The following is a 14,522-nucleotide window of genomic DNA, read 5'->3' as shown; positions in this document are numbered from 1 at the left end:
GCCACCAGATAGGAACTCTTACTGCAGTTCATTGGCATTCATTGGCATTCTCTACCTACTGAAAATACTGGGAAATTGCACAACTAACTTTAGTTAGTTCTAAGTAGATTTATATAGCACCCCAATATTATATGGCGCTGTACAATGGGTACACATGACATAAAGTAGTGTATCATATGTGTGGCTAAAACACAAGCAGGCAGCCATATTGTGTACCCTCAACATATGTATCATGGTGTCTCCTTCATAACTATCCCAAACTATTATTACCCTGTCCACGAAGCTTCTAGCATCCTTAGACCAATATCTGCTCTGCTGAGGTTAAATCCCCAATGTTTCAGGAAATTGGAAGAATAATAATTAGAAATAGGAAAGATAGGCTGTAGAAAGTGTAGTTGGTTTTAATAATCTATATTTAGTGATGCTAAGAATGTAGAGTGTACGATCCCTTTTTTGTATGTGAGTAAAGATCCAAAGTATGGCACAGATCACTGTGTGAACATTGCTTTAGAGCTTGGTTTTCGATAAGTACTATTTGTTCATTTTGCTTCTTAAATAATAGATTATTTACATTCCAGTCCTACCAGACCTGCTTTGCTGCTATATGTGGACTATATCCCCCAAAACATTGTTAGGGGCAGGTTCAGAGGTACCTCCAAACATATCAGACCACCTTGGCTATTTGTGTTTTACGAGGTCTGCTTAGAAGCACAGTGATGGCTTTAGTGAGACTTTTTATGTAACATTTCACCCTTATGATAACTTGGTAAGGTACTAACAACCAGAATAATGTATTTTATTTACACATTTGAAATTCTATACACGTTATTGTCGCTTTTTAGGACTGTAGAACACTTTTAAGCCAAGCAAACATTCAGAGCTCCTAGAAAAGAGGGACTTATATTTCTTATATAGATTGTGGCTGACTTTTTCTGACACACACAATTTGATACAATTTACAGCCGTTCACACATTCTCCCTCAAAGTATTTGTCTTTTATATGAGAAATGTGACTTGAGAATGTGCTTTGTGCTTTGGAGAATTTGTATTGTTTCCCTCTGTGCCCGGAGGAACTCATTTTTATTAAATCCCATCACTTTGGTGGTTATATTTTTTTTGCAATAGTGTGCCAACGTGACATCATCTGTAGAAAGCTTGTAACTTTTACATAGATCACTACTAGTCCTTAATTTAGCAAATAAAAGGATCTCTCCTTGTCAGTACACCATCAGAAATACTGATACATGAACATGGGGGGTTTACTTCTGCTTTAACAATAGAATAAGGCTATTATTTTATTTAGTGCGGATGCTTTAAGTTGCCAAAGTGGTTTGAAACTTGGTCTCAAACCACTTTTTAGGATTATTGATGCTCTGGTTCCACCAAATGGATCAGATAGATAAATACAGACATGGTGGTAAAGAATCTAGATATACTCAGGGTATGAGGTGGACACGGTATGATCGGTCTGATCTCAGTGAGAAACCTACAGAAATCACTTTAGAAAGCTTACCCTAAAGGATTCCCACTATACTTAAGACCTAAAGCAGATCTCACTAAACATTAAGGGGACAATTTGCTGCCCTACATGGCCTCACCATTCATAAATAATAAAGCTCTTGATAAATACTTTACTTGTCGGTTTGAATTTAATAGGTAGGGTTTCTTTTATTTAGCATTCGGATATAACGAATATGGATTTCATAGCAAACACCACACTTACCTCGGAATAATTATCTGCTGTTCCCAGCGGAATCCTTCTGTGATGCTTAGGAGATTAATGTACCATATGCAAAGTGTCCGCGATGCCTAAGCTTTATATATACAATGTATCTTGATTTATAGAACCATCCATACATTCAAAGCTGTTTACTGTGAAGGCAATTTTCCTCATTAACCTTGTATCAAGGAGAAACAACGGGGCAAATATGAAGTCCTCCACAATCTCTGAGTGTGTGTCTGGGTATGTTAGTGTGTGTGTGCATGTACATTACTGCCTGTGTAGGCATGTTAGTGGGTATGTTTTTGTTTTAATGTGTGTATCTGTGTATGTTGGTGTGTGACTGGATATGTTACTTTGTGTGTAAGTGTCTGAGTGTGTGCCCAGTTGTGTTAGTGTCAGTATGTGGTAATGTGGTTGTGTTAGAGTGTCTAGGTGAGAATGTGTTAGTGTGAGTGTCTGTGTGTCTGAGTATGTTAGTGTGTCTGAGTATGTTAGTGTGTCTGAGTATGTTAGTGTGTCTGAGTATGTGTCTGGATATGTACGTGTGTGTGTGTGTGTGTGCATGTCACTTCATGATAAGTTTCATTTTAGTTTTATTAATCATGTTATAATACAATGATTGCGGGCGTGGATTTGGATGGGGGGAAACATTTCATCCTTTGACCCAGGAAGCACAATTACAATCAATTAATAAATAACCATGTAGCCATATCTTACCAAATGTAACCAAGTAAATAACACTTAACCACATTTAACCCAATACGCCTGCCCTAATAGCCTGACTCCTTATCATATACATATGATGCCCACCCTCCTCAATAGGCAGGTGACCCAAACCCCCATAAGCACCACGACAAGAAACCATCCCTTAGAAAGGAAGGATGGGAGGGAGCTTGGCTAGGTAAAGCTCTTTTGCCAAGCAGCTCCTTGCAGTCCGCAGCGGCACTGAGGTAAACCCTATCAAGAAGACAGTTTATACACCCGATTCCTGCCTAAACCTATGGCACGCACTTCCTGCACTCACCAACCAATCACTGAACACCCCTGCCTTACCTAGAGCTGCCCCGCCTACCTAGTGCTCGCGCTACGCCTGAGAAACTTATCCCTGTGCTGCCCTGCACCCTCATGTTACAAACGGGCTAAATAACCCCATGTATCCATTATTTTAAGTAAATTTAACTTTTCTAAATAACTTTGCGTTATTGGTGATAGAGATAGAAAGACAATCTAGAAAAGTTCATTAAGGTGGGACTTAATTCAGCATTATTCAGTTTATTCCAAAAAAAACAACTCATCATGCAGACACAAACTCTCACAGATAAGACATTACAGATGAACCTAATCTTGCTCATAGTGAGATAATGATTTTGAAGACATTTTAGTGGACTTTTAATGGAATTTGACTCAGGCATCTTGATTTTACGATTCCCCCGCATTGACCTCACCGGTTACACACCCTTAAAGACAGCTCAATAATGACCCATTGCTGGCTGAAACCCAAAACTAAATTTCCTCCTTTACTGTAATAAATGTTGTTGTTTTTTCTCCAAAAGGCTGGATGAGTTGTCCTAATACTGGTTTATAGGCCGTGTATTATAATTACTTGGAGGGAAGGACTTATGATGGAAGCTTCTCTACCTCCTGCATGAGGAATTCATAAGAGAAACCACATGCAACAGCAGGAGTTGCTCCTCTTAACATCAATGTCATACAAATGTTAGAGCTTATAGTAAATCATTTATGAAGATCCATTCTGGAGGCAAAATAGAAACTTCCTTAATGATGCCGCTGAGTTATCAGAATGGGATGATAAGTATACACGGGCTGTATTCTCAAGGAACAGAATAATAACGGTCCCACCAATGGCTTTATTAAGGCTATTTTAAAATGACTACTCATTAAGCTTCACCGGAAATCACTTATAATGCATTTTCTTAATTAGTTCTCTCATTCTCTATTAGACACTTCATAGCAAATGTAAATACCGTATTGGCTCGGATATAGGCCGCCCCCGTATATAGGCCGCACCCTAAAAGTTTGGTGCTTTTTTAAAGAAAAAGTTTTTTTTCTTTAAAAAAGCACCAAAAAAAACATGCTGCCACTGTCCTCCCCCCCGAGATATGCTGCCACTGTCCTCCCTCCCCGCGATACGCTGCCGCTGTCCTCCCTCCCCGCGATACGCTGCCGCTGTCCTCCCTCCCCGCGATCCGCTGCGCTCCCTCCCCGAGATCCGCTGCCCTCCCTCCCTCCCTCCCCGCGATACGCTGCCCTCCCTCCCTCCCTCCCTCCCCGCGATACGCTGCCCTCCCTCCCTCCCCGCGATACGCTGCCCTCCCTCCCCGCGATACGCTGTCCTCCATCCCCGCGATACGCTGCCGCTGTCCTCCCTCCCCGCGATACGCTGCCGCTGTCCTCCTCTGCCCCCCCTCCTCGACTTACCGGAGCAGACTCCCGGGTGTCTTCAGGGCCGGCGAGGGACATCTACGCAATACGCGTATGCAACTTCCGGTACCGTTACCGGAAGTTGCATTTGCGTATTGCGTAAATGTCTCCCGCCGGCCCCGCAAGACACCCGGGAGTCTGCTCCGGTAAGTCGGAGGTGGGCAGAGGTAAAACGCTTAGATAACCTCCCGTGCCGGCACCCCCCCCCCCCGTGGGAAGTGCTGGCAGGGGAGGCTGTCTGAGCGTATCGGGGAGAAGGATGCAGGTCCCCTGCACCGCTGCGGGGGATCTGTATCTTAACCTCGCTGCCTGCCCGGGCGCTAGACCCCGAATATAGGCCGCACCCCCACTTTAAAAACTTAAAGTGGGGGAAAAAAGTGCGGCCTATATTCGAGCCAATACGGTAATTGCGTAAAGTAGGTGAAGTGTGGATTCCGGCTATATTTAGCATTCTAAAGTAATTTATACTGTTTTTCTATTTTATTCAACAAGCCACTAATATAATATTTTCATCTCTGTTCAATGTTTTGCTTTAGTTAAAAATCATTAAGCGACTGTTTCTTGGAAACCTTTAACAATCAGTCCTGATAGTGTGGCTTATGTTTTAATCGATGTCCTGACAGTGTGTTCCACTGTGGGCTGTGCAATGGCCAAAATATCGGCGATGTGTGTGATATAACACACTACGCAATGTGGTGGTTAACATGCCGTTATGATAATCATAGCATTCTTGGCTAGTGCCTATAACGTACCGGTGCTTGCCAGTGTCTTGGGCTACTGAGGCTTACATGGTGCCGACAGTAGCCTTTAGGTGGCTTTTTTCATGATCAATAAGAAAAGGCAGCAGTCATCACCGAATGATCCAAAATTATATTCCCATTTGGCACCATGCGACCAAATAAATATTGAAATAGCCCCAGATTCACTTCTAATCTTATTGAGCCCCCAATGTGTGTATTGCCTAGTTCCGCAGAATGCCCAGTTTATTCTTATCTCCTCCAGGACATGGGTGTAGATAAAGCAATGTGATGGTGAAAATCTTAGAGGAAAAGAAATGTGAAATGGAATAGAAATTACAGATGTGGATAGGAAACTAAGATTGGGTGCTGTCAATAAGAATTGATTATTAAGTATTATTCTGGTAATCTTGGCCATTCAAACGATGACATCATTGGCACGGCATGTAGGTAGAAGACCTTTTAAAATTAGGTTTAGTCCTTTTTTCCGCTAGGATAAGGTGTTACAAAATGGAATTTTCATTTGGAATGTCCTTGAAGGACACATAGAGGTTTTTTTTTTCATTTTGAAGCATCCACTATTTATCACATGCAGACAGGATGAGAAGGTCACCAACAGAAAAGACGAAACAGTCAAAGGGCGACTTATTCAAGGAAACAACAAACCACTGGCACTGTTGTTTGTTAGGAAATTTGAGCGATAAAGAATGGGCGGCATTTTAGGCAAGCATAAACATTTTGGAAGTTTGTAGAAAATGTATGAAGTTTATGTCAGTTACGTAAAATTGGTTGTCATAGAAACATAGAACCTGACGGCAGATAAGAACCATTCAGCCCGTCTTGTCTGCCCATTTCTCCTGATGTAATGACTCAGACCTTAATCCGTCCTTGGGCTTGCATGGCCATATGGCTATCCTGTCCATGTTTACATTTCCTTACTGTGTTAGCCTCGACCATTTCTGCTGGAGGCTCTTCCACTTATCGACTATCCTCTCAGTAAATTGAGATTTGGCTGCCTGGGCAATTTGACTTTATTTCAGCTGATTTATCAAATAGATGAATATTACCATCGCACCTATCTGTCATCTCACCTATGAAGCAGTGACCCGCGTGGATCTCAACGCTCCCCTGACCACCAATAATTGCACGAGTTTGAAAAAGCGAAGAAAGATGAAAGAGGTTAAGGGATAAAATATACATCAAAGCCTTTTGTTACTTTTTGTGTTCCTGAAGTGGTCTTGAGAGGACTACAAGGATATCTTCAAGGGATAAGTGTATAGTTGTGAAGTTTTAAAGCACTTTCTTTAGAGAGCTAAATGAATATAAGGACATCAGATGTAAACCCCCGAGCCGAATGCTTCGCATGCACTAATAATTGCCTAGCGGTACTGAAAGCTGCCAAGAGCAGTTAAAAAGATACTCAAATCTTTTAAGACCCACTAAACAATTGTATACAGAAACAATCTAGGTTTCTACTAAATGTCTTTTTTTAACCTGATCTATAAGAGAGACGGCCAGTAGCGCTAAAGATATATAAATATATATATTTTTTGCACATAGAATTCGAAAAATCTAAAAATAGTTATATGAATGAGTTTGCCAGAGTTCTTTGCTTAACTAAAACGCTGAACTCGTTTGAAGTCTTTGTTTACCCGGCGCTCACATGCATATTGTATCAGCTATATGCTATAACCAGAAAACCCATTTGCTGAAACTTTTTTTTTTAATGGTTACGAAAGCAATTAAAAGCAGCAGCGTATCCTAAATGTGTTTTCATTTTTTTCACATCACTGAGTATTACATTGTTGACTTTCAACATTTACAAAGTTCTTAATTAAAACAGCTATTAATATGAAGCGAACAAAGCAAATTCATCTCCCCGCCGTTTATTTCTCAGTTTCGCCACTTTATATCTGCTCAGCTCTGAATGCTGGGTCACTTTGGGAAATGCTGACCGCCGCTTTCAGAGTTGGAACTTTGGGAAAAGTGGGACTACTGGGGGAAGAATATAGTTGAATTTAGACGGGAACTTCCACCTCTTTCTTCTTTCTGTAGCTGTTATATTTATATGGTCAGTAGGGTACTCGGCAAGGTGTGCTAAGCAGGTTTTTGGTAACGGAAGCAAAAGCGCAAGAAAACTTATAATAAGGGGTTCATTGATTAGAGGGAGACTTAGCAGGAGAGTTGAGTTTCAGCTCCATCATTTCACTATTCATTGTGAAGATGTAACTCCTGTGAGCTTCTGCTGCGTGAAGAGCTTGGCCAGCCCTGTATATTGTATAGTTAAATCAGTGAGATTTCTTCCGTCTTCTAACACCTTGAATTGTGTGTCACCTTTTCTAGCCGGACTTCAGACAGCTGATGTTAGAAGAATCATAGCATTGTCACAAGGAGAGAGACATCTTGCTATTTTTGTGGCATTGTCCATCATAGTTACGCTGCAGTTCCGTGTACCAATATCCCAAAGGCTTCCAGGTTGGAAGAACTACCTTATCGGGGACTATGTGTTGCTGCGAATATGGGTAAAATACAGGAATACATTATACAAGACTATTTAAGACACTTTTATGTACAGATTCCTTACAGCCACAGAACAGCAAAATGATTTAATAGTGTGGTGGGAGCAGGACATGCTAAAGTGGCATTACAGTGAGTGTGTGTATTAGTGTTTTGTGCTGGAGGGCGTGTGTGTGTATGATGAGTGTACATGTTAGTGTAGTCTGTATGTCAATATATGGTATTAGCATGTGTGAATTATGATAGCATGTGTATACATGTTAAGGTGTTAATAGTGTTAGCATGACTGTCTCAGCATATGGTGTTACATTGTGTGTTTATGTTAGTGTATGGTGTGATAGTATTTTGTGTCAGAGTGTGTGCATGTGTTACTATTTGGTGTTCGCTTGCGTGTGTTAGTTTATGGTGTTAGCGTGTGTGTTAGCATACAATGAATCTGTGTGTGTGAGTGTGGTTTTACAGTACGTTAGTGTTAGAGTGTGTTGGTTTTTTTGTTACGGGGGGTGTGCCAAAAGAATATTGCACCCATGCTCCAGTAACCGTAGGCATGCCCCTGGGTGAACGTTCTTATTTAACTAAAGCACTATTTTGCTTAATAGCAAATTCATAGCTGGAACAGTACAAGAACTGACCTAACAATTACACTCATATGTACTGCCGGTCAATTCTGTCCAAAGCGCAATGCCAAAATCTCAAAGGAGCTGCCATAGGGTATATTATGGGTGGTTTGATTGTATGTTTCCAAGCTACTCAAGTATATTTACTGGAGAAATGTGTCTTTACTAGATAATATGTTGCTTGCAAGACAAATCATTAGTGGTCTGCATACCTAACAAAATACAACTAATTCATTAAAAAGGAATTGACTTTCATTTTTTTCTGTACCGTATATTATAGGCAGATGTGTGTAAAGTCAGTTGTTTGGTAATGCACCCTATTAGCACTCTATTAGCCCAAGCAGTTAAGTATCTCGCTGTCACAATTAACTTTGCACTCAGCATCACGTCCCTGGGTTCTGCTTTAGGCAAATCTTTGCGCTTGATTCAGCAGGAGGCTTCAGGCTTACAATGAACAAACTAACGCTGAAAGAAAACCTCTGTCAGCGTCACGTTTCAGTGTCTCTGGTTTTCCACTGGATACGGTTCAGAAAGCAATCCAAAGTCTTGTCACTGGCAATGTTAGTTTTATTTGTGTCGCTGCTAGTAATCCGTGCTCTGGTGACGGGAGACGCGCACGACAAGTGACCTCGGATAAAGCTGGAATTTCATTGAAAGCTCACAAGACTAAGCAAAGGTGATGATATGTGTCAAGATAGGCACGTACAGTAACACATATAGATTTTTCTTATGTAGGTTAAGATAGAGATCATTTAAATGTTTTGATTCTCTCCAAGTTTTGACTAGATGCTCTCCAAAACAGAACAGATTACGGGACCTCTGGTCAGACTGTTTAATCATCAGTGGTCTTTTGCTGCCCCAACTCTCTGCCTTTTGAACCCTCTTTCAGGCTAGCCCCATCCTATCTGTGGCTAGCAGCCCCCCTTTAACTTGGAAACAATCCTTTCCAGTCTCCTGTAATGAGCTGGAGAGGGGAACTCAGAATGCCACAGAATGATTTAGAAACAAAACAGTCAATATGGGTTCTGTATTAAAAGTAGCTCTGGTGCTTATCACAGTAGCAACCAATGGATTTTTCCAATCTGCGGGAATTCCACTGGTTAAAAAACGCTATATCAACAAAAGTATATGGATACCTGACCACCACACCTATATGAACATGTTGGACATCTTATCCAAAGCCATGAGCATTAATATGGAGTTACACCCCCCCTTGCTTCTGTAACAACCTCCACTCTTCTGGGAGGAAGGCTTTTGTGTTTATGGGAATTTGAGCCCATTTAGCCAAAGAAGCATTTGTGAGGTTAGGCACAGACGTTGGACGAGAAGGTCTGGCTCGCTATCTCCATTAGAGTTTATTCCAAAGCTGTTCGATGCGGTTGAGGTCAGAGCCTTGTGCGGGCCAGTCAAGATCTTCCACACCAAACTCATCCAACTGCACCTTGGTTTGCGCACTGGGGCACAGTCATGCTGGAATAGAAAAGGGTCTTCCCCAAACTGTTCCCACAAATTTGGAAGCATAGCATTGTCCAGCCTAAAATAAAAAATTGTCCACTCACCCTCCTTACTCTCTCCTTCCGCCAAGGACTGGTACAATCCTACAGGTTGTGGTCCATGAACACATACCAACAATGCACCATCGCTTGAAAATGGTGTGTGTGGGGGGGGAGGTTGCATTATAGATGGGTTAAAGATTTACAACCCTAAGAAAAAGTTTAGCACAAAGCGTTTCATATAGATATCGGCTATTGACTATATTCTGTCCTGTCATTTATTTATGAAGATATATCAGAAGATAACAAAGAAGGGCATCAACATTTCATTCCCCCGTCCTACAGAAAATCACAGCTTATCTAGAATATTTCATTCTACTTCTTAAATATACCACCAAAAATGCTAGTTTTCGATCCAGTGGGCTCTCCGGGGAATAGTTAACAATGTTTTTACTTTAACCACAATGGATGCCAAATGTTACGGGTCAATATGAGGTTGAAACTTTGCGGTATTAGATAACAAACATCTGCTTTTATGGTCTAGGATAGGATATCTTCCTTAATTACTCCAGGACAAGTCATTATCACTTATAAATAAGTAATAGCTTCATAACCTGCGCTATTGGAGATATTACAGATCCTATCCATTCCACACGTTTTACACACAGATATTCAGAGGAGGTTAGCTTAGCCCTCTTACCTTTGTTGGTCATTCATTTTTAATCAGTTCACACAAACATTTTCTGCATCCTTAACTTTTAATTATTTAATGAGCGGTTTACATAAACTAGATATCTGTAAGCACAAACACAATATATTCTCCCCAAATGGATAAGTCCACATGAGCCACCTCTCCTGCAGAACAAATAGGCATAATTTATAAAGTGTATGTAAATAGGACAGCTTAATACAGCAAGTGTATTCCTGAGTGCACTAAACATTATATCCATATCCCTCAGTGCTTCTGCTTAATGAATAGTCCGTCTGCACTAAGCAACGCCGCTCATTTCCTGACTTAAAAGGATTACACATCTGTTTTGAAAACAAGATATTATTCACTATGCCATTAATATATATCTATATATATATACATATTTCTCAGAATCTAATGACAATCTTTTCTTTTTAAGTTTCAGGACCGCAATGCTATTTCCAGGCATTTTTCTTTAAGAAAAATATTTTACTTTCTTTCTCAATCCCTCTTAAAATATCAGGTTCTCCGGCACATTTATTATTTATATCAGTGACTTGAGTGATCCCATAATTTAGAATGAGCAACTCCCTTTCAAACATATGTTAAGAGTACGATATGGTTAGTGCAAAAGACAGGGGCGCTCTAAGGAAACCATAAGTCTTGGGACTTCAGGGCCAGCTGTATTATCTAGATAATCCTGAGTTGGCGTAGGGCAAAAGGTTGTTTCTTTTGTTAGGAACCAAATGCATGCCCAGGAGGTGAGAATAAAGAAGGAGAGAGGGAAGAAAGGAGGAAGACAGAAGATTTATTTAACTTTGTTCCGAACAATGGTCAGCAGCTTAGGGCAGTGCAATGAGAATAACATCTTATGGAAAATAACAGAGGGTAGAAGATCATGTGACGCCACTGATATTTCATGAACTAGCGCTGTATGTTTATCCATCAGTAGATTAATATCATTTTAGATTAATGGGATTAATGACAGAGAGCTCCTAACACAATTTTGCATAATTATTTATTTTCTCCGTCAGTGAGGTCAGAAATGGGGGATCCATACATTTTAATATTTTTTATTAGCAATACTACAAAAGATCTCAAAGGTAAGGTACGTCTTTTGGAAGACAATACGAAGGTAGACATTCAGATTGGAATAGGTCAAATGGAAGAAGTGATAAATGTAAAATTACAAAGGCAAATTATAGCACTGGAAGTACTGTGCGGGGACAAAAGAGAACAGGGACTAATTGTTTATAAGAACCTGAAGGTAAGCAGGGAAAGCAACCCAGCAGCAGAAAAAAAGCAAGCAGAGTGTTGAGTGGTAGAGCTAGAGGTATCTGTGTCAGAGCGAAGGTGGTGGTTATGTTAGTTTACAGACCTGTGGTCAGACCTCATCTAGAATATCGTGCATTGTTTAGAGACTCCATCTCTATTAGTATATAGACAGTCCACAGATAGAGTTAAGAGAAAAACTACTAAAATGATCAAGAAAGACTAAAGAATCTCAATACTGTATGTAGAGCCAGAAGCGGAGAAGCTTCTAGAACTAGATGTTCAGAGGTTTAGCTGTAAGATAAGGAAGTTTTTATCTACTAAGAGGGAGATACCTAAATGGAACACCCTTCCAGCAGAAGTGGTAGAGATTAGTCCAGTGCTGGAATTTTAAAATGTATGGAATAGGCATATGGCATAATCCTGAATCTAAGACAAGACCAATTACCAATTACCAAGTCTTTACAGCAGGAATAACGGGCAGACTAGATGGGCTGTACGGATTTTATCTGCTGTCAAATTTTATGTTTTTAATGATCCATTTATGAAGAGTTATTTTCCCTACTTGGAAAGATAAGGCTAGCTTGCCTCCCTCCAACAATATAGCAATCAGCACTTTAAAAAGCGACTTCTCTTTGTGAGACTCAAATACTTCTGCTGTATATTTAATAGATGTTAGGTTAGCTCTGTACTCGATTCCAAAGCGGTTCAGAGAGCGCACTGTACCAAAAACCCAGAGTAAAGGAGCATACATCATTCCGTGCCAGTTTAAACAGCCTAAACGACATGTTTTATGGCTTCTTTTGATTGTAATCATAAAACCACCTTGCTTCTCAAACATCTGAAACCTTGCCTTGATAGGTAGAGAGCGACATTAAAATATAATAGGCCATCAAGACAGTAAATCCCAGCCATCAAAAGATTTTCTTTACTTAATGGAAAAAAGGGACACTTCATTTCATCAAAAAGATGATACAAGCGTCGTTTTGACTTCCATAGCACAAAGTATGTTAAAAATGATATGTTTCCAACTGTGACTTAAAATCAGGAATAAAGTGACTTGTAATCGCTGGCAGAGGGCGGATGGAAATGTATTTACTTAGCGTGAATGTATTCATCAAATGCTTTCTAATACCCATCCACAGGTGTGACGGAGAGAGGGAAAGTTATTGATTAACTGTGGAAATACAACATTTCTTGGTTCATCCCTGGTGCGGCTGATTACTGAAAACAATGTTTAGCGCACAACATTATAGATGACAGATCGCCTCGTTAGAGATAACGGTGTTTTTTTTTTCTTCTCCTTTATCCCGGGATGATGATTCCTCTGATTGAAAGAAATCCAATACTGCACAATGATCATACGCGATACATCCAGCTGGTTCGAGAAACGTGTATGCTTTTTTATTTTTAAACTGCAACTTTTAAAGAGAGAGGCAGATGGTAGAAATCACGCCGGTTTTCACACCGTGCTTGTTCTAGATATGGCAGACGTATCACAGTGATGTGATGTAACTTTAGATGTTTCAGTATAATCCATCTAGTCAATACGAAGGGTTTCAAGCCTGGCATATACTGTATTAATTCATCTATGTGTTTACAGGCTAAAACAGACAAAATTTCATATATTACAATATTTATACGAACGGCATCTTAAATGCATGATTAATTCTTCACACCAAGTTGTTTCTTACCTTTGGTGGATATGGTTGGTTTCTCCAAGTTCAAAGAGAAAAAAAAAAGGTCAAAGTTGACGAAAACGGACAAAAGGCACAATCTATGGCTTTCTTCTTTGTAAACAAATTGTGTAGCCCACCTAAAATTATTTTCTTTTTGGCATTAATGGTGACCGGCGATAAGTGGCGTTACGGCCTTTATGGTCACTTTGCTCACTTTTTTCAAGTAACAAAATTCCCAGTTCAGGTCATGGATTAATAAGCGGAGAACTAACCGTCAAAAACCAAACTAGAGTCATTACAAAGTTTACTAGCACTCTCTCACACAAACTCACAGACTGCCAAATGGGCAGACTTACCATTCACAATCATTAAAAAAGAAAGAGAACCAAGCGAAAGCAACTTACTGCTGTGGACATTTTCCCTCTGTTCTTCTCGACATGTACCACGGCATCACGAATTAGCGAGAAGAGGTTGAGAAGAACATGTTCCAGGTCATAAATTCCGTGCATTTCTTTAGCAAGGCGCTCTACTGAAGCAATATACTCATTCCAGTGGGGATCAATATCAACCACGCTTGCCAAACAACTTCTCATCACGTGTCCGCAGTAGCCACCACAAGGCTGTGCCACCAGAATACCCTGGCAGTGGGAGCAGTACCACATTTTCACCAGTGTCCTTCCACACTCTTTGTTGAATTTCAAATAATCAGTGGTGTTAATCACTTCAATGCCAAGATTTAAAGCTTGCAGAAAAACCCGAGACGCTTGCAAGGACTTTGATACTTGAGTCATGATAGTTTTGGGATACTGGCCAAAAGCATTGGTGTCCCGTCTTGCAAGTCGAAGGCATTCTAGATTTTCCACGGATTCCTGGACTCCTGGGTTTAGGTAATAACCGTATAATACAGGGAATAAGCTGTCAAAAAACTCATCCACCATATTGTTCACATTTATGTCTGACCCCAGCACGTATAGTGAAATGTCTGTGAATAATTCACCCACAAGCTTAGCTGTCCTTGATGAGATGTTCTGGTAATGGTTCTTAAACATCATGTTTGTGTAATTTCTTGCGTGCCGTATTACAATTTCAAAGGCTTCTGTAGAAAGAAAAATAAAAACAGATACATTTATATTACTATATAAATATCAACTGATCATTTACATAGGTTATTGAGTGCTATTTTTTTCGGGTCTATATGCAAATCGGTACACAAACTCTCAATATTTTAACCAAACATTCTTTAATGACAAAGGGAACACCAGTATTGTAGCAAAGATTCTAACACAAAGAAACAACACTCAAGTACCCAGATACACTATATGAACAAAAGTATTGGGACACACCTCTTAAT

At 40.2% G+C, this 14,522-nt stretch overlaps 1 protein-coding gene across 1 annotated transcript in view; it reads right to left on the bottom strand.

Annotated features, from left to right (window-relative positions):
* Positions 1-14,522, bottom strand: part of GPC3 (glypican 3) — a 131,247-nt gene that overhangs the window by 70,889 nt on the left and 45,836 nt on the right. The window contains exon 3 of the mRNA XM_053474200.1: positions 13,576-14,267. Coding sequence (XP_053330175.1) covers positions 13,576-14,267 — 692 coding nt within the window. The remainder of the gene's footprint in view (positions 1-13,575; positions 14,268-14,522) is intronic.

Source organism: Spea bombifrons, chromosome 8 (genome assembly GCF_027358695.1).
Source record: "Spea bombifrons isolate aSpeBom1 chromosome 8, aSpeBom1.2.pri, whole genome shotgun sequence".
In the NCBI taxonomy this organism is placed as follows: domain Eukaryota; kingdom Metazoa; phylum Chordata; class Amphibia; order Anura; family Pelobatidae; genus Spea; species Spea bombifrons.
Note: the sequence above shows the minus strand (reverse complement) of the source record. Positions and strands in the feature narration are given on the sequence as shown.